Here is a 23,848-nt window from a genome sequence, read left to right as displayed (position 1 = left end):
CCTTGATCCACAATTCATGATTCAACTATGCACAGTACAGGAGTACTCCTCACTGTTGAACGTGTGGTTTGGATTGGATTGGATTAGATTAGATTAGGTTAGATTAGATTAGATTAAATGCTTACTTGACATCTATTCTTGACATCTATAATACCCATTTATAATCAGCTCAGTATTGTATTTTACATTAGGAATGTTTTAAGATGCTGGACTATTTATAAGCTTAGTATTTTAGCACCAGAAGGTGCAATGCTGAATGAATCATTTTCAGATACGACAAAGCTGTCAACCAAAAACTATCACCTGCAGTCAAAGAATGCATGAAAGAAGTGAAAAGTTGGAGAATGTGAACTGTCAATTTCCTTTGCCTCTTCATTCCTCCTCACACAGGCCTTTTTTTTTTTAACAGGGATCCCAAGCAGAGAAATATCAGAGCGGGGGGATCTATAGCAGGAGGTTTATCTGCTTCTTCTTGTCTATAAATATCCAATGCCCAGTCAATTTTTTTTTAAAAAAACCATCAATACCAGGATTAAAGGGTTAGCTCCCTTCCGAATGTCCACTCCTGCTTCACAATTGGAATGGATGTTATTGTCTGCGATCAAGCCACCTGCACCCAGACGCAGAAATATCCCTGAGGTCTTGCAGTGGTGAATGTCATTCTTGAGCATGATGATCTGAAAGAGGGAAGACAGAATGAGTTAGATTTATTCACCGAAAAGATTGCAGGCAAGCCAAACAAACAGTGCAGGAATGACCTTGGGAGTTAATATACAGTCAGTACCAAAATATGGCCGTAGTAACTCTGATAGGGTCTGGTATTTGCCACTAAGTGTCTTTCAGGCAGGCCGTTTTCTCAGTATAATACAGGATTTCCCAACCTTGGCAATTTTAAGATGTGTGGACTTCAATTCCCAGAATTCTCCAGCCAGCTTTCTAAAAACCATTTTCTGAACTCCTGGGTTGAAAACTGCTTGACCTACTTATTTCCTAGCTCACAGGTGCTTCACTTCACTGTTTTTATTTCGAACAAAAACATTCTTCCTGAATGAGGCTACTCCATTTTGCGCTGGCATTCAAGTTAAAAACAATTTTTTTTAAGGAAAAGTAGAGAAAGATACATTTTGCCTTAGAAAATACTCAAAACACAAATTGCTGTTTATGTAACACCCAAGAAAAGTCATACCCCAAGAAAATGTGATGATCTCCTTCAAAACCATACCTGTGTCCCACAATTGATAAATTACTGGGTTTTGTAAAATAGAAACGCATTAAGAAGAGGTTTTGAAACTTTAAAAAGTTGCAATTCCCTAAAATGAATTGCCATGGAATATAATTAAGTAACAAGTTCAGGTAGTCCTCAATTTACAGTACTTCACCATTCAAAGTCACGACACGGAAAAAAGTGATTTATGACCAATTTTCACACACCCATTGCAACATCCCCAAAGACATGTGATCAAAATTCAGACGCTTGGCAACTGAGTCATATTTATGATGGTTGCAGTGCCCCAGAGTCATGTGATCACTTTTTGCGACCTTCTGACAAGGAAAGTCAATGAGGAAGCCAGATTCACTTAACAGCTGTGTCACTAACTTAACAACTGCAGTGATTCACTTAACAGCTGTGGCAAGAAAGGTCATAAAATGGGGCATAATTCACTTAAAAAATGTCTCGCAACAGAAAATTTGGGGTCAATTGTGGCCATAAGTCAAGTTTTGACAGACAATTACGGGTAGTTATCTTCAAAAACCTCCATCAAATTTTGCTCCACACTTCACTTTAGTTCAGTTAAAACAAGAATGAGATTTGATCACATTCCTGCTTTGCCTGCAGAAATTTGATCAGCTTTTAAAATCTTCAACTTCCATAAATCGCTTATAACATACCAGAGGGAATGATTCTCCCTCCCCTCCATTTTGAAAGTCTCTGCATTATGAGATGTTTTTGCCTACGGAGCAATAGTTTCCAAACTGACACATGGTATTTGGCTTCAATTCTGACAAATGAGGACACAGGAGTCATTAAATGAGCCAAAGGCAAAATGTTTGCCTGCTCTATGTCACCTGGATGGCTGAGTGGAAGGCAGTACAGTCACACATGCAGAAAAATGGTAGGAATCCTTGCTTGTAGTGGACACTTAGTATTTTATTTGTTGGGACTATTTTATTTGACAAAGAATTTATGGTTTAGAGCTAACTGACTTACAAAACATGAGGATGCTGAAAGCAAATACATATCGCCCAGAGATTTAATTTACACACAGCTGAAAAAAAATTAAATCCGGGCATTGGTTTATTTGAGCAAATAAGTGGTTTAAATACGCATGCATGTAATTCTTTTCCAGTCCAATAAACCTTTAAACCCTTGCCTGACAAGCGTAAAGAAACAAATCTACAAATTGCAACATTCTTGCCTTAGCGAGCAGCGCATATCAAAGCTGATAATGAAATTACAATCTCCTTTATTTGCTCATTTAAAAAGATGGCTGGCCTCCCCTTCCAATCGGTTAATTAAAATGCAGGAAGAAAAGACAGGCGGCTGTGCTCCTCTCCCTATTAGTCACTCACTGCTAACCTGGCACAGAGGTCAAGCTCTGATTAGAATATTAAGCTGGCAATCCAGCATATTAACAGAAAAGACTGCCTTTATCCTAGCAGAGTAATAGACTGACAGGTGTTTACAGCTATCTTAACTTTGATTGTGATGGATCAGCTTTGGAAGCTTACAGAGGTTGGCTTCTCAACTCACTCAATTGGAGCTCACAGTTGCTGGCCTGGGAATATGGGCATTCAGCCAGTTTTCTCCTAATGCCTTCTTTTTACATGTGCTGGGAAGGAATTCCCATGGTTCTTTATCTAGCACACTCAGTAGCTATTGATGGTTGGTCTAGATCAGGGATGTCAAACTCGATTTCATTGAGGGTCGCATCAGGGTTATGTTTGACCTCGGGGGGCTGGGGTGCTCTATGTCACTCATGTCGGGGGCACCTGTGGCAGCCCGAGCACTCCGTCAGTGAAAGCAGGCTCCCAAGCTCTGTTTCTGGCTGTGAAGGCCTCCTGCAACCTTCTGCCAGCAAAAACGGAGCTTGGAAGTCCCTCCCATTTTCGCTGGCAGAGGGTTGCAGGAGGCCATCACAGCCGGAAACTGAGCTCAGGAGCCCGTTTTCGCTGGCAGAGGCACTGCAGGCCGGTCCCTCACTTTTTCCAGGGTGGCCCAGCGGTCCAGATCTAAGCATCCCATGGGCCGGATCTGGCCCCCGGGCCTTGAGTCTGACACCCCTGGTCTAGATTGTCTACTGGTTACTGATTTACAAACTTGGACAATCACCTCTTCATTCTGGCAGGCAGTCAATATAAACACTAAGAAATCTCAAAAACTCTTTTGATCTGTCCACGATTAGATATGAAAACTGAGAAAAATCTCCATGTTCGGAGACAATGTAACACCTCATCTCACAGGAAAAAATGAGGGAAATGATCATGTTACCCTGATTCCCTGAAACTTGCTCTTTCCAAATATGATTTTAGGACACTGCAGGACCCATCCCAAATTTGAGTCAAAGCAGAATTCCACTCTAAACCATCCCTTGCTTCCATTGTCTCCAGGGCCCAGTCAGCCCTCTTTTCCAAGATGGAGTCACTGTCTGACCAGAAGCCATCTTGTTGGATTATAGCTCCTTCGTTAACTCTCAACAGGCACAAACTGGAGGTTCTCCAAGATTTATGCCTTCTGCATGACAACAGGTAGAGATTGTGCCTGAGACAACATGTTTTTGCAGCTTTAGCTAAGGTGCCAACTTTTGCGTTTTGTGGGAAAGAGACACTCTTGACCTGTGCTCTCATTAATTTAAGAATGGATTACTACAACATGTTCTACCTGGGGCTGACTTTGAAGACTATTCACAAACTGCCAACTAGTACATTGTACAGCCCGTCCACAGGCTGGTGGGCAGGAGTCATATCAACAGTATTACATTAATGTTGCATTGGCTGCCAATATGTTTCCAACTACAATTCAAAGTGCTGGCTTGATCCACCAAGCCTACATGTAACCCTATGGAACCATTATCTCCAAAGAGAATCTGCTCATCCTAGCAGCTGACCTAGGAACTGGTACTTTGAGGTACCTTCTTCGTTGGGAGGTTAAAGGGACCAGAGGCTTCGAAGAAAGCCCTGTCCTTTTCTATGGGAACTGAAGAGCCCTACAAGTTTAGACGTCAAATGAGGCTTTCAGGGCTTGAGGCTGTGCTGTTGTTTTAAAAATATGTGTTGTTTCAATTTGTCCCAAAGGTGCTTTTTCAAAGGGCGACTGGACTTTCTTTGTTTTTGCTTGAACTTGTTTAGCTTCTCATCCAAGAAACTTCTTCAGTTCTGACAGACAGAACTGAAGAAGCTTCTTGGATGAGAAGTGAAACATCTTCAAGCAAAAACAAAGGAAGTCCAGTTGCCTTTTGAATAAGTACTTTTGAGATAACCATGACCTGGATGATTCTCCATAGACATTTCAATTTGTTGTTTTTAATATTCTTGGGGGATTTTTTAAAAAAATTTATGAGAGCAGCCCAAAGTCTCTTGATTGGGATATAAATTTTATATAAGTAAAATAAATAAGTAAAATCTGTGCAAATAAATTCCCACCATTTTTCTAGTCAGACAACACCAATACCCCGGGTTTATAAATCTGGCATTCCGTTAGTGGCAAACCACAATCATGAAAGCAGCATGACTGGCTACTGCTATTTTAAATTCTACTTCGCATGGTTGTTATGATGCCAAAAACGAGGAAAGTAGGAACAAGAGCAGGAAAAATGAAATGAATAGAACAAAAACAATGGATAGAACTTCACACAACCTTTACCTAAACTTCATTATCATAATATATAAAAATAAAATAAAATAACAAAACAAAACAAAATAGGCTTTTGGAAGTCTAAATAATCATTAAATTCAATCAATCAAATTCAATCAATTCAGCACCTTCAAGATTCTTTTGATGCAGGAGAAGGAGTGGAAGAATCTGGGGGCAGAGTTAAAAGAGGGATCAGCCTAGAATCCCTACATCACCATGAGCAGAATAAATCCAATCCCACTTGAATTCTGTTGAATCTTATCTAACTTCAAGCAGGTGCTGTTAGATGACTGTGCATAGGTTATGTAGCAATATAAATTGATTTTTAATTGGACTGTCATGTGTAGACCTGGTCTTTTGGGCCTGACAGTTAAATCACCTGACTGAAAACCTCTTATGGACCTTTTGCTGAAATTAGAAAAAAAGTGAACTGTGATTTATAGATTTCCTGATTAAAAAGTTTGATTATGAGAAGAGGATAATGGTGCAATTTTAATGATGGCAGAGAGAAAATAACAGTTTGTAACCATAATAAAGAAGACCAGAAGTCACTTTTTAATATATCTTTGCCCCCTTTTTTCTATTTCTTTTACCCTTTTCTTACTTTTTCACGTCACGTTACTCTTCTTTCTTTTCTTTAATCTTATATTATTTCATGTATATCTCTGAATTTTTAAAATAATTTTTTAAAATGTTTCACTTCTTTAAAACCAGAGCGAAAGAGAGAGAAAGACTGTTGAATCACTAAATATGTAAAACAAATCCACCTCCTGTCACCGAGAAGTAAATTTGAACACGATGAGCAAAGGCATGGAACAAAAAAACCATCGTCAAGGAGCCTTTTTCTGAGACTGCCCAAGCAAAGCAAAAGAAAGTTTCCACTTTGCTGTGCTTTAAATGAAATGGAAGCCTGTGGCTAATGGGATGAAAAGCCCAGGGTTATGCACGGAGGCGCAGAGCTGTTTTGCCAATCATGCACGGCTACTTCTCCTTCAAGTCTTTTGCTCCTTAGCGATTCTGCGATGCCTGACTTATAGCAGAAGACACGAAATTCATCCTTGCATCAAATGGGCAGGTATTTTAAAAATGTAAATGGCACCTGCTGGGACAGTCTGATAATGGCACCAGCAGGAGGCTTCCTTTCAATGCAAATATCGGTTTTGAAGGAGGAGTTTCTGTCTAGATTGCAGGAGGAAGCTTAAATCAGCTCCCCACATCTGCTCAGATCTCCTTTATTGTCAGCCTCTTCTCCATGGTACAATCTGTATTTGAAGGGGGGGGGAAAACCCCCAGCAAGCTAGCTGTGAAGACACATTTGCCTTCATGCTCAGTTTAGCTTTTGCCAATATATCATAAGGATTCAGGCTCAGATGCAATTCAAAGGATATTGCATATTCTCTCGTTTCAGCTTTCCAGTTTCATCATCTTGGAACACTGAACCTTCTCACTGTTTGCCATTTCAAGAGACAAAACCCAGATGCAAAATGGGGTGTGGGGGGGGGGGGAAATGCACTGGATGAGAAGAATGCTAACCTTTTAAGCAATGCTAAGACAAAAGATAAATAAATATTTTGTTTCTTGATCTGAAAAAAAAATGAATATTTTGTTTCCTGATTGGCCATTCCATCGTGATGACTCAAAATTTAAATTTTGATTCAGCTAAATGATACCTTTAAGGCACTGGACAAAGAGTAGAAGGATTCTAAGTTCTAGTCCTATCTTAGGCATGGAAGCTAACTGAGTGACCTTGGGTCAGTCACTCTCAGTCCCAAGAAGAAGGATGCAAGGGGAAACTACTCCTGAAAACATTGTCCAAAAATACTGTATGAATTGGTCCATATAGTCACCTGGAATCAAGACAGGCTCAAAAGAAACAGCAAAAAATGTCACCTTAAGGCTGAATGGTCAGTGACAACCGGAAAACATGTTTGTAGAAAACACCATCAAACCCAACCAAATCACATTATGGTTTAACACATGTGGGACTCCTGTATCTTAGTACACAAGAACAGCTCCACTTCTATCAGCAAAGGCATTTATCTGTGCTTGCTAATTCCAATAATATCTCTGGTGTATCAAACATATGTAAAAATACATCTCCACCACCACTCCTTGCACTGTGCAGTGCAGCTTCAGAGTAAGCTTATAGTTCATTTCCATAATATATCTAAGAATCCAAGTCAGGGTGGATTTGATTTAAATCAAGTTGATTTAAATCATGATTTAAATCATGATTTAAATCACTAGTAAAAAGCCTTGATTTTAATCAACTTGATTTAAATCATAATTTTTAAACAGCAACTGTCATCTCTGTCCCGCAGTGACTCCTCCTCTGACCCGCTGTTGAGTCACCAACAGTCCCAATATTGCAGAATATACAGCCTCATGCTACATAACTAAGCTCCATTTCATGCTGAATAAACTAAATTATTAATGTATCTTAAAATATCTTTAGATATATTTTTACTCCAAAAGCATTTTATTAAAATAAATTTAATAAAAATAAAAAAATCCAATTTAAATAAAAAAAAATCTGATTTTTTAATTTTTTTTTAATCGATTTTTATCCACCCTGATCCAAGGTGATGCCAGTCACCACTGAACTAATTTCTTTCCTTCCTTCCTCCTTCCCTCCCTCCCTGGGCTGTTTGGAACAATACAAAACAGCATAGAGTGAACTAGGGATAGGAAAACGAAGATATCTTTTTAGCAGAAATCATTCCCACAAGGAGTCTGTCATCCACCCTATCTTAGGCCTGGAGAAAAGTCAGATTTCAAGGGCCCAGTTAAATAAGGTCAGGGTAGGGGAGATCCAGATCTCTGGAAGGATGTCATTCCAGAGAAGAGGGGCTGCAGCAGATGCTCTCCTTCTATTAGAAAACCAGGTGAGTCAGAAATTAGATACCCAGATATAGGCCTTTTCTTCTCCCTACTCTCTGAAGTAACTTATTGCCTTGAAACACAGGAACAGAAAATGTAAGCCTAACCACAAGCCATTTTCACCTGAGAACAATATAGCCATCGGAAATGGCATAGGAACCCCATGTTAATAGGTCCCTCCGAAGCCATGCCAACTCCAAACATCTCTACCACCTCACCCCCAAAGAAAGCTGTCACCATGTTATCCCTCTGCTCTTTCCTGCATAAGAAGCTTGGCCCCCCTTGAGGAAGTCTTTACAATGCTTGCCTGAGGCAAGGCATTATTATATTGCAGTTGTCCTGGAGGATTAGTGACAACGATTCCTGTGATTCAGCTTTTATTTCCATCTATTTGCTTCTCATGTATCCAACTGACTACAAACCTACAATAATTTTTTCAATAAATAGGACCATGAGCCTCTATCTGATCCTTAGGCAAACAGTCCACAGCAAAGGGCTAGTTCTAAATGCCCCAAGGCTTGCTAAACAGAGGGCAATAGTGTGGCTGCCAGATAGCTGAAAAGACATAAATCTTGCGCAGCTACTCCGCAGCCCTCTATCCAAATTCTTTTGACGGGTGACTCAATTTTTTCTCAGCAGAAGCAACAACCCCACCTGCTGCAACCGATAACCTCCCACCAACCAATACGCTCTCACAGAGTAGGCCTACTCTTAGTACCATCATTAAAACAATGTCGTCTAGTAGTTCCAAGGGAGAGAGCCTTCTCTGTTGGGGCACCTACTCTTTGGAACAAAATACCCCCTGGAATACGAATAATCCCAGATCTTCGCACTTTCCGACGTGCCCTGAAGACCTTTCTGTTTCAACAAGCAGGGCTAGCATAAACATCTAAATTCTATGCCAAGGTCTTAGCAGATACACTAAGTTGACTCAATTTATTATTTACTGTTTATATATATATATATATATATGTATGTATGTATGTATGTATGTATGTATGTATGCATGTATGTATGTATATGAAATCTTATTCTGTTCACCGCCCTAAGTCCTTCAGGAGAAGGGCGGTATAGAAATTCAATATATTATTATTATTATTATTATTATTATTATTATTATTATTATTATTATTATTATTATTTAATTAAATTATTTAATTTAATAATTATTTAATTAATTAATTATTTAATATTTAATTTATTTAATTATTATTTAATTATTTAATATGTAATTGGAGCCCTTGGAGCAATACCCAAAGGGCTAGCCCGCTATTTAGAAATTCTAAATTTGCCGGACTTGAACATTTTGACTCTACAAAAAACCACCTTACTCGGAACAGCTTACATCCCCCGACGATACCTTAACAGTTCCTAGGTCCTTGGTTAGGACTCGAGCTGCTGAGCTATTAACCAGCCTCAAAGGCTGTGAATCTCACTAAAGATTAAATAATAACAACAACAACAACAACCCAGGAGGGCTGTCAGGAGCCGGCCTTTGTTTCCTGAGGAATGATTCACAGTGCCTCCTGCACTAAATAAGGCACCTGTCGGTATGGTGAAGTGGGATTTGCAAAAGAGGAATGACATGATCAAGATCACTTCACCAAACTCAGTGCAGAATTGCAAAATTCACTGTGTTTTAAAGTGTAAATGTATGTGTGTGGGTGCATGCGTGCGTGCGCACTAGGTAGAGTGGTGATGAATGAACAAGGTGGATTCACAGATCAACTACATTATTTAACGAAAGTGAAGAAATACTCTGCAGTCTGATATTCTGCAGCAAAAGCTGAAGTGCTTTTGAAGCAGGCCTTCATAATAGTTGACTCACCAAATAATATGCAGCCCAACAAAGTACCAGGGATATTTTATTTTTCCTATTTACAAACCTGCAGGGCAAATTGAATTCTGCAATTTCACTAAAATAGGGAAGAAGGAAAAATCATAGAATCCTACTTTCTATGAATCTCTTGTCTATGGAGATTCTCAGTCATCCAGGTCATGGTTGTGTCCTAAAGGTGCTTTTTCAAGAGGCAACTGGACTTTCTGGTTTTTCTCTGAAGATGTTTCGCTTCTCATCCAAGGAGCATCTTCAGCTCCCTGAGTCGGAGATGAAGAAGCTTCTTGGATGAGAAGCGAAATGTCTTCAAAGAAAACAGTTGCCTCTTGTTAAAAGTTCTTCTAAAAAGAGCCTTGGTACTACAGTGGTTTAAAGCACCCTGTTATTAACACAGCTGCCTGCAATTTACTGCTGGTTCGAATCTCTCCAAGGCTCAAGGTTGACTCAGCCTTCCATCCTTTCTAAGGTAGGTTAAATGAGGACCCAGTTTGTGGGGGCAATAAGCTGACTTTGTATAAATATACAAAAGTATGAAGGCTATTGCTTAACGCACTGTAAGCCGCCCTGAGTCTCCGGAGAAGGGCGGCATATAAATCAAATTAAAAAAAAAAAAAAAAGTTATGTTAAAAAATGTATATACAAGGCTTGGGGATGCTATGAAGCCAGCAGAGCTTTGGAGAAGATTTAAAATAGGAAAAGGGTAAGGCTTCGCAATTCTTCATACATCTTGGCCTCTCCTATAATTAACATCACTGAGCAACATAAGGTAACTCATTAACAAATTAAATTAATCTGCATACAATAGACAAACATCCAAATTAAAAAAACTAAACCAAAATTATGCCCTTTGAATTATTTATCATTTTGTTTTGAAAAAGTGTGGTTAGAAAAATATTATAAGGCTAACATAATACACATTCACAAATATTTGTAGGTACAATTGCAAGGCTGATCAAGTTGGCCTTAAAAACTGGCTAAATATTACTTTAGGTTTAACTGTAGCATGCAAGATCTGTTCCTGCCTTTTACAGCACCTTACTGTTTTGTATGCATCGCACAGCATAGGTCAAGTCCCTGAAGATGCTCCCTTCCACTCTGGCTTGTCCCTGGGAACACAGAAAGATGCCACCTTTTCCGTCCCTGAAAAGACATTTCCTCACAAGGCATCCTTGCATGGTGTTGGCAAGACACTGAGCCTCCTTATCTTGCTGCAGCTCCTGAGCCAAAGGTTTTAGCTCATAGTCACTCTGAAGGGCTGGTAAGCCATCGGATGACGGCCTACCATGGACAACTTTGGCCAGCATGTGGCTCAAGCTATGAGCCTGGTAAGGCAATTTGTACAGAGACTCATCTTCATCCTCATTCTCACTGCTCAGGCTCAGTTCACTGTCACTGGAATCTGTGTCTATAGTGATGGCCTCTTCTTTGTGTGCTGTGTTAAGGTTCCCAGATACCTCCCTTTCCTTCTCAAGGCCTCTCCTTGGCACCACTTGAGTCTGTGAAACAGAAAATATGTGACTTGGGTTTTCAGCTACCACAACGTCACAGGTCCTCATGTCTGACATTGGAAGAGTTCCCTGGCTCTCAAACTTTGATATATTGCAATGGGAAGGCTCAGATGTCTGCAGCAAGACGGAGCGAGATTTTGCCAACATGGTCAAGTGCTTGCAGGCCCAGTTCCTGTCCAAAGATGGACTTCCTTCCACTGTCACCGAAGCATTTTCACTGCCAACAAATTCGCAGTTTTCCAGGAGACAGACAGCCACACTATGGAAATGGATGCTGGACTGATTGAAAGTACAGAATTTAACCTGGCAGGTCCCAGGAGCATGAATCTGCAGCTGACTGTTTTCAAAATTGCAGTTGTCAAACTGGACATGGCCTGAGGTTGTCTAAGAAAAGAGAATGAAACCAGATCAGCCTATTTTCAATTTTAAAAAACAAGTCAAAGAGGATACTCATTTTCCAGAGAAATATTGCCTGCGAACAGATACAGAACCTCCTAGTCTGCTATCTTCTAATTGTGCTGATGAGAATGAAATAGAGAGACCAGGATACCATGGCAGCTCCTAACCGAATATGGAGATGAAACAAGTATTGATTCTTCCCCTGACTAACTTATGATGCTTTCATAGCAATATATACCACCCCATAGTGATTTACAACACTCTCTGAACAGTTTACAAATGTCAGTATATCGCCCCAAACAATCTGGGCCCTTATTTTACTGACCTTGGAAGGATGGAAGGCTGAGTCAATCTTGAGCCCATCAGAATCAAACTCCAGACTGTGGGCAGTTAGCCTACAATATTGCATTCCAACCATTGGGTCACATGCTTGAGAAAAAAATACCTTGTTTACTGTTGATCTAACTTAGCAGGATACCCTTTTTATCCTGGTGCCTTTCAGATGTGTTGATTAAATTCCCACCAACTATACCAACTATAAATTGAGGTAGTCAGAAATTCCAGAAGTTGTAGTTCACCATGTCAAGTCAGGCTTCCTGGAACCCTTCCCCAATCTGGTAGCATCCTGGAAACAACAGCCACACTGGTGGGGAACACTGGGGCATGCATTTAAAAGGCCCCAAGTTGGGAAAACCTTCATGTGGGTTCTGCCACATTGACCAGATGTCCCTAATTCTCACATTACTATTCTTCAGGGAACTCCAAGTCCTGAAAGCTTCTTCGGTTCCTTCTTCATACCCACCTTATATACTACTGGTGTGAACCAGGCTGGCATAAAGACCAAATTGCATAACCTCATTGTTGGACAGTGCTGGTCAAAGCTCACTAGAAGGGCCACATCCCCGAGCTTGCCCTTTCCCATGATTTCCACAGGAGCCTTGAGAAAGATTTCACTCTGTTCCTCATACATTCCGGGCAGCAGGACAATCCGGTCATACATGCTGGCTGAAAGCAAGGCGCTCCTTAGATTGTCAAACTCGCAGCCAGGCCCAACGCAAAGAACCCGCCTGTCCTTTTTCCTCGTGAATAAGTAGAAGCATTTGGAGGACTCAAGATCGTGGCTGTTTTTGGTCCAGGTTTTAGAAGAGAGGTAATGCTGCTTCAAAGCTTCTCTCCATGACCAAGGCTCCACGCCAGGCTGGTTAGGCCAGTTTGGATGCCGGCATTCAATGCAACCAAGGCACAACTGTCTCCACCGAGTATTGTCCAGGCTGAGGATGAGCTCATACCATGCTCTGCAGACCAAACTGCAGCGGCCAAGATCAGGAAGACGCAAGTAGGACAGTATTAAGCGCCACAGTTCTAGTGGAAGCCCACTGATCTCCATAATCACCTAGGAATAAGTGGGGCACAAAAACAAAGATTTAAGAGATCATCATATACTTTCTGTGCATCGTTGTTTGGATTTAACTGAACACGGTGGGAGTTGAGTTATGCCCATCAAATCAATGCATCCCTTTTCCTCTTTTCTCTACTTGTTTGACTTTATAGCTTGACAATGGCTGAATAAAATCAAAAGCTTAAAAAAAACCTCAGACATGCACCATTGTGTGTTAACACTTAACCTCTGTGTTCCTTACCTGTGTTAATAGAAGTATTAAACAGTAGTCTTCAACTAGGTCTTTGTAGTCTTGATGAGCATTTCCTGATCTACAGTAATTCAGATTTGTTTTTTTTTATCAGGTTTTATTGATTTTTTTTCTTTCACACACACCCACATATCTTATGAACAGATTATTGACCATATCATATCTTATACAACTTATCATCTCCAAATACATTTGACATAGTTACAATTTCTGCCAAAATACTTTTTTCCATACTTTTTAATCTAGTCTTAATACTTAATACTTCTATGCTTATTATTATTATATTATTATTTGTATATATTTTGGGGTATACCTCCTGTGGCCCCATAGCTGTATGACTCAAACTTTACCCTCACAGAGCCAACGGACGGAAGCTTTACAGAGGGAGATATAAACATGAAATAAGGAATTTCCTGACTATGAGAACTAATTGAAGTTGGAACGACCTGTCTCCTGAAACCAAGGATATGCCATCGCTGAAAGTTTTCATGAAAAGATTCCATGACCATTTTTCCAGCATGGTATGAGGATGCCTGTGCTGGATAGAGAGCTGCACTAGAAGATATTCAAGCTCCCTTCCAAACCTACAACTCTATGAACTTTGCCACACAGTCCCTCTACAAATACTTTTATACTATAAATCTGAACAGAAGAGAATGGGAGATATTGAAAACCTAGGAGCGAATTAACTCATCTCCATTTAATCACATTTATGTCCTGGTTCTATTCACAGTTTAGTTTAGTTTAGTTTAGTTTAGTTTAGTTTAGTTTAGTTTAGTTTAGTTTAGTTTAGTTTAGCTTAGCTTAGCTTAGCTTAGCTTAGCTTAGCTTAGCTTAGCTTAGCTTAGCTTAGCTTAGCTTAGCTTAGCTTAGCTTAGCTTAGCTTAGCTTACTTTACTTTACTTTACTTTACTTTACTTTACTTTACTTTACTTTACTTTACTTTACTTTACTTTACTTTACTTTACTTTACTTTACTTTACTTTACTTTACTTTACTTTACTGTCATTGCACATGGTACAACAAAATTAAATGCCGTCTTCAGTGTACATAGTTTCCCTTTGCTTAAAAAAGGCTGTGCTCTCCTACCACTTACAACTGGGGAAAGCCTTTGAAATAGTCATGTGCTGCTTTTAACTCTTTATGAAATAGTGGTGCTTCAGATGCCACCAACAAGTTATGTAAAACACCAGTTTTGAACGCTTTGTACAATCCTAGTATAAATATGCAGGGTATTCACTATTTTGGACTGGTTCCAAATGGTTAAACTGAATAAACTCTCGAGGACAGTTTCTAATTAAACTAGTTACCAAGATATTTAGACAAACAAAAATTCTAAAACAAGAGGCAAAAATTAAATTAGAAAGGTTTTTTTCCCCTCCTTGGCTCATATCTGTACAGCCTATAAATGCTCTTTAAAACAGTATTGCCATAAAATGGGAGACATGAAGATCACATAGACTGATCATACATACAACTCCCTTGAATTATTCAGGAAGTGTAATTGCTGCTGGCAGAAGAGCACATGCTGTATTAAATATACTTGATTTCGCCTTGGGGGTGAAATGGTCTGAAGTCTGCTACCGGTTCACTTCGCTACCGGTTTGTTGCGTGCACACATGCGCTGTGTGCGCCAATGTGCATCTTGCGCACATGTGCACTGCAGGCGCTACCATGCAGTGCTGAAAAAGGATTAAGAAGCCTTTTCTAAGGTAAGTAGAACAGCGGGGGGAGGACAGCTATGCTGCACAATTTAGATTCGCTAGAAAGCAGGATTTCTTGCTTTCTAGTGAATACAATTCACACGGCACAGCTGACTGTTGGAAATACAGGTTGGTCCGAACCGGTAGCATTTCACCCCTGATTTTGCATGGTATGAAATACATTTGAATTGGTATTTGTTTGTTTTTTTTATCTCTGATGAAAATTCAAAGACCTACTCTGTACTTGCATAAGGAGGATGGGCCGGATGGTAGACCTGTTTCAAATCAAGATGATTTGCTCCTGTAGCTATGGGGTTGAAAACAAAACCTTGAGGAATAAATATACCTTCAAAGGCAATTTGTGATCTTGCACATTATAAATAGTAACAGCAAACCATTGTGCAAAGAATATGCTGTTAAAACTGTTTATGACTCAGCCACATGGAGATAAATGGAGCTGAATAAACAGAAGCATATATAATGCACGCTCAACTGTGGAGAAAATCCCTACCTGGTCAGATTCTGATTCAATTTAAAAAATAGTACAGTAGTACAAATGTGTCAACTTTGCATATTTACCTTTAGGCAAACTTGTCATTGAAACTGTATTGTACACACACAAACACACACACACCAGCTTTTATATGACACAGAGTTCTCTATGGCACACTGATATCCAACCTTTTGGCTTGCCTGAGCTAGGGGAAGTGAAGAGGAACTGTCTTAGGCTATCTATGTATATATATTTGCATTTGCATATATATATATATATGTGTGTGTATGTGTGTGTGTGTGTGTGTATGTATCTATGTATATGTCTTTTTCTTTTTTCATAGGCTTTTATGTGCATATTCTTTCTAGCCAGGTTCCACCTATGTATATACACATACACACACAGCCACAGCCCAAGACAGAGACAGACAGACATACGTACAGTTATATTACATTACATTGCATTGCATTGCATTGCTTTGCATTACATTTCTTATTTACTAGCTGTCCAAGGTTGGATGTGGCACAAGTTGGACACATCTGCTTAAGAGAGAGATTAACTTTTTTAGTTATCTTCCAGAAAAAAAACATAAAATGTTGCACACACATATACACCACGCTTTTTATTGCTGCTGACCATATGGAACAAGCTCCCTCCCCACCCGAGATTCTCAGCTCTAGTCATCTTGCAAAAAGCTGTTTTAAAATATGACTCTTTTGAAGATAAAGATGCTTTGCCGCCATCTGTTTGGCAGTGTGCTATTTTAACTCTGAATGTTTTTCATGAGAGCCAAAATGAGTTTCTCAACCACTTAGAGATGTGTTATTGTAGCAACATCTACAATACTAATTGTAATGGAAATAACAAGATAATAAATAAAATGCACATTATTTAATGAATCTGGCTTCCCCATTGACTTTGCTTCCCAGAAAGTCACAAAAGGGGATCACATGACCCTGATACATTGCAACTGTCATAAATATAAGCCAATTGCCAAGTGTCTGAATTGTGATCAGGTGAACATGGGGATGCAGCAATGGTTATGTGTGAAAAATGATCATAGGTTACTTTTTTCAGTGCTGTTGTATCTCTGAACAGTCACTAAATGAATGGTTGCAAGTTGAAGACTACCTGTAATTATCTAAGTAATTTTCTTCAGCCACTTGTCTGTGTACTTCTCTTCTGCAAAAGCGCTCTTAGGGCAGAATTCGTTTCAATCCACAGACGTTTCAGACTACAATTCCCATTAGGCTTGCTTGGATTCTGGGGAATTACCCTCTAACCCAACTGGAGAATATTGAGTTGAAAAAGGTCTGCTTTTCAGAGTACACACACACACACACACACACACACACACACACAAACACACGTGTTACAATTGCCACTTTGCATTTCTAAGCTTTGGATTCAGCTTTGTATTACAACCTTGCTTTGCAACCAGTGATTTTTGTGTTTGAGGTTTCTGGCAAACCTGACACTTGGCTGTTTAAAAGCACAGATGGAAAGAAGCAATTCTGCTACAGATGAGGCAGTAGTAATGTTGGATGGACACTAACCAGGATTTTTTTCCCAGATTGTCCTATACATGTGTTTTTAAATAGGCTTTTTCCCAGATTGTCCTATACATGTGTTTTTAAATAGGCTGTACACCGCCCTGAGTCCTTCGGGAGAAGGGCGGTATAGAAATAAAATTATTATTATTATTATTATTATTATTATTATTATTATTATTATTATTATTATTATTATTATTATTATTATTACATGAGAGAACTCACAAATCTTTTTGACCTACAGTGTGCTTTCTCTTCCAAGGAGTTTTGTGAAGAAGAAACATGGTAAACACCTGAAAAGGTCATGCAGAATTAAACAACACCTTTCATAGAAAAGAAGAGAGACAAAAGCTTTTTTGACACACACAAGAGACTTGAAGGAGAGAGAGGATACAAGCTGACCAAAATAATGGCTTTCTGTATAATTAGATCATATATTAAACAAGTGGCTTCTAACAGCCATCAGGATCTAACCTGCAGCTAGAGAATTTGCTTGGATGCCATGTCCAAGAAATTAATCTCAAAACAGCAGAGGAAATCAGATGCTGCACAGCTTCACAGTTCACTGTTCTGGATTTACTTTCTTCCCAAAGAGATCTAACTGGACCAGGTTGAGACTGGCTCATTCAAATACTTGTGATGAAAAAAGGGAGCAGAATTATCGGTCTTCAAGGGTCCCAGCATAACTATTTTGGATTTCACTCTTTTAAACCTGAAAATATATCCAGAACAATAGTTCATACAGAACAGTGTTGTCTACTTTTTTCAGGTTTTGTCATTTTGTTCATGGTTTTCCATCACAAATAATTCCCATATTTTTATTTATTGTCCAAAGCCCATAAAAATTGTCATGTAATATAGGAATTTAATTAGCCCTGGTATGTATGTCCCTTCACTGTATTTTGCTTGTGAGTTGATTTTTGTTAATTTGTGACTGCATGAATTAGGTGTATCTGTGAATTTAAAACTTTTGAAACACCATTTGGGAATAGAAATTGAAAAGCAATTAGTACGATCTGCATATAAAGAGCTTTTTCAAACGTAATTCAGAGGCATTAGAAGTGAGAGTTCAGCTCACCAGCCTGAACAAAGTAACAAAGAGTGAACCAAATTCAACTTCACATGAAAAAACACCACAAATTCAACAGGATTCTCCATCCCACCCTGATCTATCCCTTGCACCAAACATCACCCAAATCTGCAGATTTGGATGGTACACAGAAAGAGGCAAATTCATTCCACCAACGACTTCTATTCTACTGACGGAAGGCAACATATAAGATTCATTAACTTCTACTTTATCACACAAACTATTTATTATAGAATGCTGAAAGTATCATTTCGTTGTTATGATCATCAGGTTTTTAAACCAATCCAGGAAAACTACACACTCTTGCAATCTCCAGATCTATTCAAGGGCATTTTAACTTTAAACAGATCGAAAGCACACAAACACTTTTAAAATGAATCCAAAAACCCTGCATGCTTAGACCCTGAGATCCAGATCTGCTTGAGCAAGAGACCACCAGAGGCAGGCAAAAGGTCCCAGAAGAAACTATCCTGCATTGCCCATTTTTAAAAATATTTTTTTTCTGCCGTTCAGGAGTAGGTGAAAGCCAGCCTCCCAAAGTTTTGTGGCACGATTATTATGGAATAAATAAGGTGCTTTTTGACCGGAGTCTGTCTTCCGCTCCCATCCCATACACAACAGCAAGAAAGCTTTAACCCGGCATTAATCCAAAATAATTAACATACTAGGATATCAACAGCAGGAACCTCTTAAGTAAAGTATATGTTCTCTGCAAGCCTATCCTTAGGCAAGTTTAATCAAAGTCTCACTCTCTTCCATGGGACTTACAGATGAGCGAGCATAGCCACAAACCGATCCCGATCACAACTCTGCGGAGCCCGCCTTCTTTTTATGGTTCAGGCGGAATCCACTGCCTCGCCTTCCCACAGCATCCTACCCACTCTGCTCGCGTCTATTAGAGCGCGAGCGCGAAGGAAAACACCCGGGGACGGGAGCCACTCCCCTTGCTCCAGCGCGCACACAGCGCGTTCAGATCATAGAGATCTTACAAGGGAAGGAAGGCGGAGGAAAAAGGGAGATCATCTCCTCAGTAGCTCTAGCATTGCGATCACATGATTTCTGGGGTCCCGAAGAGGCCACCAGATGGCAGTAAAACCTACATTTTGGGGTTTCAGCCCCAGATTAAAAACTCCTGGAAGTCTCTGCTTTCAAGTAAACATGCATTGAGATGTGCTGAAGGGATTTATCTTTAAGTTAGAAAATATTTACAAAATTGAAAAGCTGCTCAGGTTACACAATACAGGTAGAACTGGAACAATCAAGTTTGCTTGAAATACACTGCTCAAAAAAAAATAAAGGGAAAACAAAAATAAGACATTCTAAATCTGAATGAATGAAATATTCTTAGTAAGTACTTTGTTCATTACATAGTTGAATGTGCTGACAACAAAATCACACAAAAATTATCAATGGAAATCAAATTTATCAACCCATGGAGGTCTGGATGTGGAGTTACACTCAAAATTAAAGTGGAAAAAAACACTACTGGCTGATCCAACTTTGATGTAATGTCCTTAAAACAAGTCAAAATGAGGCTCATTAGTGTGTGTGGCCTCCACGTGCCTGTATGACCTCCCTACAACACCTGGGCATGCTCCTGATGAGGTGGCGGATGGTCTCCTGAGGGATCTCCTCCCACACCTGGACTAAAGCATCCCCCAACTCCTGGACAGTCTGTGGTGCAACGTGGCGTTGGTGGATGGAGTGAGACATGATGTCCCAGATGTGCTCAATTGGATTCAGATCTGGGGAATGGGCGGGCCAGTCCATAGCATCAATGCTTTCGTCTTGCAGGAACTGCTGACACACTCCAGCCACATGAGGCCTAGCATTTGCATGCATTAGGAGGAACCCAGGGCCAACCGCACCAGCATATGGTCTCACAAGGGGTCTGAGGATCTCATCTCAGTACCTAATGGCAGTCAGGCTACCTCTGGCGAGCACATGGAGGGCTGTGCGGCCCCCCCCAAAGAAATGCCACCCCACACCATTACTGACCCACTGCCAAACTGGTCATGCTGGAGGATGTTGCAGGCAGCAGAAAGTTCTCCACGGCGTCTCCAGACCCTGTCACGTTTGTCACATGTGCTCAGTGTGAATCTGCTTTCATCTGTGAAGAGCACAGGGCGCCAGCGGTGAAGTTGCCAATCTTGGTGTTCTCTGGCAAATGCCAAACATCCTGCACGGTGTTGGGCTGTAACCACAACCCCCACCTGTCAACGTCGGGCCTTCATACCACCCCCATGGAATCTGTTTCTGACCGCTTGAGCAGCCACATGCACATTTGTGGCCCGCTGGAGGTCATTTTGCAGGGCTCTGGCAGTGCTCCTCCTGTCCCTCCTTGCACAAAGGCGGAGGTAGCGGTCCTGATGCTGGGTTGTTGCCCTCCTACGGCCTCCTCCACGTCTCCTGATGTACTGGCCTGTCTCCTGGTAGCGTCTCCATGCTCTGGACACTACACTGACAGACACAGCAAACCTTCTTGCCACAGCTCGCATTGATGTGCCATCCTGGATGAGCTGCACTAACTGAGCCACTTGTGTGGGTTGTAGACTACGTCTCATGCTACCACTAGAGTGACAGCACTGCCAGCATTCAAAAGTTACCAAACCATCAGCCAGAAAGCATAGGAACTGAGAAGTGGTCTGTGGTCACCACCTGCAGAACCACTCCTTTATTGGGGATGCCTATGCTTTCCACCTGTTGTCTATTCCATTTGCACAACAGCATGTGAAATTGATTGTCAATCAGTGTGGACAGTTTGATTTCACAGAAGTGTGATTGACTTGGAGTTACATTGTGTTGTTTAAGTGTTATTTTTTTGAGCAGTGTATATTCGTAAGACATGCTTTTCTCTATTGTGTTCGATAAACATATGGCGCTCACAGGAGTTTATCCAAAATAAATATTTCGACAGTGGCCAGATAGGTGCAATAGATGACATAAAGACCTTTTCTATCAATAAATTGACATTTCTTTTAGGGGAGTCCATCTTTCCTCATATTTTTGTTTGTTTTATACAAGCAGTAATTATAATTTTATTTCAACTTAACTTTCTTAGTAAAATGTTTAACTTTAACACTGAGAAAGATTGCTTGACTAGAATCTAGATTCTAGATCTAGACTAGAATCATTTGCATTTGTTGTTTTTTTGTTTGATTTGATTATATGCCATCAAGTTGGTGTTTATCGTATTGTCCCCTTGTTTTTACATTATACTAATACAATGCATTTTGCACTTATGAGCCTTTTAAGTCTCCAATATCAGCGTGTCTGCAGACAAATCCTTCACATGCAAAGATTTGCACATTAATCTAAACTCTCTTTAAATATTTTTAAAGCTAAAAGAGATATATCTTAAATAAGAAACTATTATAATATAAACCAACAACATTCAGACACACATCTTTATTTCCAAGACTACCTCAGAGCCTCACTTGAGCCCTGCGGCATTTTTATAAAGTAAACATTATGAGTGGCTGGAATGCAGCGCTTAGTTAGAAATGTTCCTGCCCAAAGACAACGGGGAACAAATATGGTCAAAATGGAAGCGTAAGACTTCAAGCACGGCAACAGATTTTGATTTTCTGAAATCTCCACCAACATTCATCAATAGCAGAATCTCTTTTTGGCAAGGCAAATCAGCAGTGTAATTAATATAATAAAATCAGTTACCATTTTATATATTCCCTCCAAACAGAACATAGTATACTACATTTAAATAACCCTTTTCAAGGAAATTCAGTAATTCAAATAATCTAAAGACATTGCTGAAAATTAGCATAGAGCAGGGTTCCCAAACACTGAGGTGTACCTCCCTTGTGGCAGTGCAGAGTCCAGGTGAGGTGCAAATAACCTTTTAGTTATAAATTGTTACAGCTTCCCTGAAATTGAATTATATATATATATTTATTGTTCATTTGTGTCCATGTTGTCGTTTGTATTTTTAGGGGAGCGGTATACATTAAGATTACAGTAAAGGAAGGTGTGATGGCAAAAAAATAGGAATCTCTAAGGTTGTATTAATGAAGGAACTGATGAGATACCGTATCTATTTCAGTGTGGAAAGCAGGATCCTCTAAGTAACCAAATTGTCCAAGCAAGGACAATATCATGGAAAAAAATGTGATTTATATCTTTTATGAAAACTGGCAAACTAGGCCCTCATCCAAATAACATTACTGCAAATTACCCATAATAACTACAACAGGAAGCCAATAGTCCGGTCTCTCTTTCATGCAAATCAGATTATAAACCACCCTGAAATCAAATTTGGGGATAACATGTGCCTTCTGCATCCATCAACAAGAGATGATAGGGGAAAGGTAACAATCTTTAATGGTTACATTATACTTCAGGAACTGTATTATAATCGTGATCTATAACATACACAAGGAACTACCTTTTTTCTTCATAAGAGGTAGGAGCATTGAACTACCCAGTAGGAGTAGGAATACCCACCCATATACTCTCTTGGTTTACTTATGTTTGTTATGAAGTGGGATTTGCTGGACATTGTCTGTCTGTTTGTATATGTGTATGTCAGAGATTTCCTCATGTGATTTTTTTTGATGAACTTTGCTACTCCCGTTTTTTGAGAAATACAAATGACAGTATTGGGATTGAAGGATTTTGGGCTGAGACCTCTACCTTCCCTTCCCTTCCCTCATGTGAAACAATAGCTGACATCTCTGAATTAAAAAAAAAATGAATTATTTTCTTAGAAGTCAGAGATGGGCATTTATGGGAATGAATCAGTATTTACAGTAATTTTTTTCTTTTTTTAAAGTTAAAAAAAGAATTACTATACACTATTGGGGGCGACGCTGTAGAAAGTAACATTGGGAAGTACATTTCTACACACAGGATCTTCTAATAGTAGCTTTATTATTCAATGTCATAAGCCATTTCAAATAAATAATATTTTAAGGACATATTTTAGAAATCTTTCCTAACAAGCAAATAACACAGTTCTTTTCAGTTTCGTAAATCATTTTTACTGTGTATTTATAATTTTTTCTTGTACAATTATTTCCCGAGCACCATATAAATAATGTAATGGATTGTGTGGTTTCATGGTTCTTTAAAGATTAACATTATTACAGTGTCTGTGGTTGCTTGCATGCATGTCCATTTCAACAGATGCCTTGAACAAAGTGCCATCTGGGAAGGGCAGAAGCCTCTTAATTCTTTGTCTGACTGCTCTGCAGAAGTAGTGGAGTGATTTCCTACCTTTTAAACACAAATCCACACCCAAACAGCTTTTTAAGAAACTAACCAATTAATGCTAAATCAACTTCCTAACAGGGGTCCCCAAACTCTTAAGCTCATCCAACCCTTCATGAAGCTTTGGATTGTTCAGCGACACTCAAATATTATATTTAATACATAATTTAATAAATAATACTTTAATAGTACTACAAATAATAATTTAAAAAGTCTGGTTAGTGAATGTGGCAATGCCTGGAGACAGCAGAAGAGAAGAGAAAGAACCAGAGAAGATAACAAAATACAAAGACCTGCAAATAGAACTAGAACAACTGAAAAAAGAAAGCAAAGGTGGTGCCAATAGCCATAGGTGTCATGGGTGCATCTCCAAAAAGACTAGACCACCACTTGAACACCCATCGGCATTGACAAGTTCACCGTTAAGTCAATTTCAAAAAGCAGCTTTACTCAGAACAGCATATATATCTTGCGATGATACATCTCTAACACCATAAAACATCCACATCTGCCTTGGGAAGGACTGGATAGGATAGGTGGATTAAAAATGCCAAATCCAGTCTGAACATCTGGCTGACTCTGTGATGATGGACTCTTGCTGGTGGCTGACCATCCAACCTTGGATAACACAGCCTCATCTCTAGCCACCTTTTTTTCA

General features: G+C 39.6%; 1 protein-coding gene across 1 annotated transcript in view; it reads right to left on the bottom strand.

Annotated features, from left to right (window-relative positions):
* Positions 1 to 12,863, bottom strand: part of FBXO10 (F-box protein 10) — a 33,202-nt gene extending 20,339 nt beyond the window's left edge. Inside the window, exons 1-3 of the mRNA XM_070935429.1 lie at positions 12,279 to 12,863; positions 10,604 to 11,461; positions 528 to 677 (exon numbers count right to left, since the gene is read on the bottom strand). Coding sequence (XP_070791530.1) covers positions 528 to 677; positions 10,604 to 11,461; positions 12,279 to 12,863 — 1,593 coding nt within the window. The remainder of the gene's footprint in view (positions 1 to 527; positions 678 to 10,603; positions 11,462 to 12,278) is intronic.
* Between the last annotated feature and the right edge of the window lie 10,985 nt (positions 12,864 to 23,848).

Source organism: Pituophis catenifer, unplaced genomic scaffold (assembly GCF_029215685.1).
Source record: "Pituophis catenifer annectens isolate HBS135680 unplaced genomic scaffold, rPitCat1.0.hap2 SCAF_2, whole genome shotgun sequence".
Lineage (NCBI taxonomy): Eukaryota > Metazoa > Chordata > Lepidosauria > Squamata > Colubridae > Pituophis > Pituophis catenifer.
Note: the sequence above shows the minus strand (reverse complement) of the source record. Positions and strands in the feature narration are given on the sequence as shown.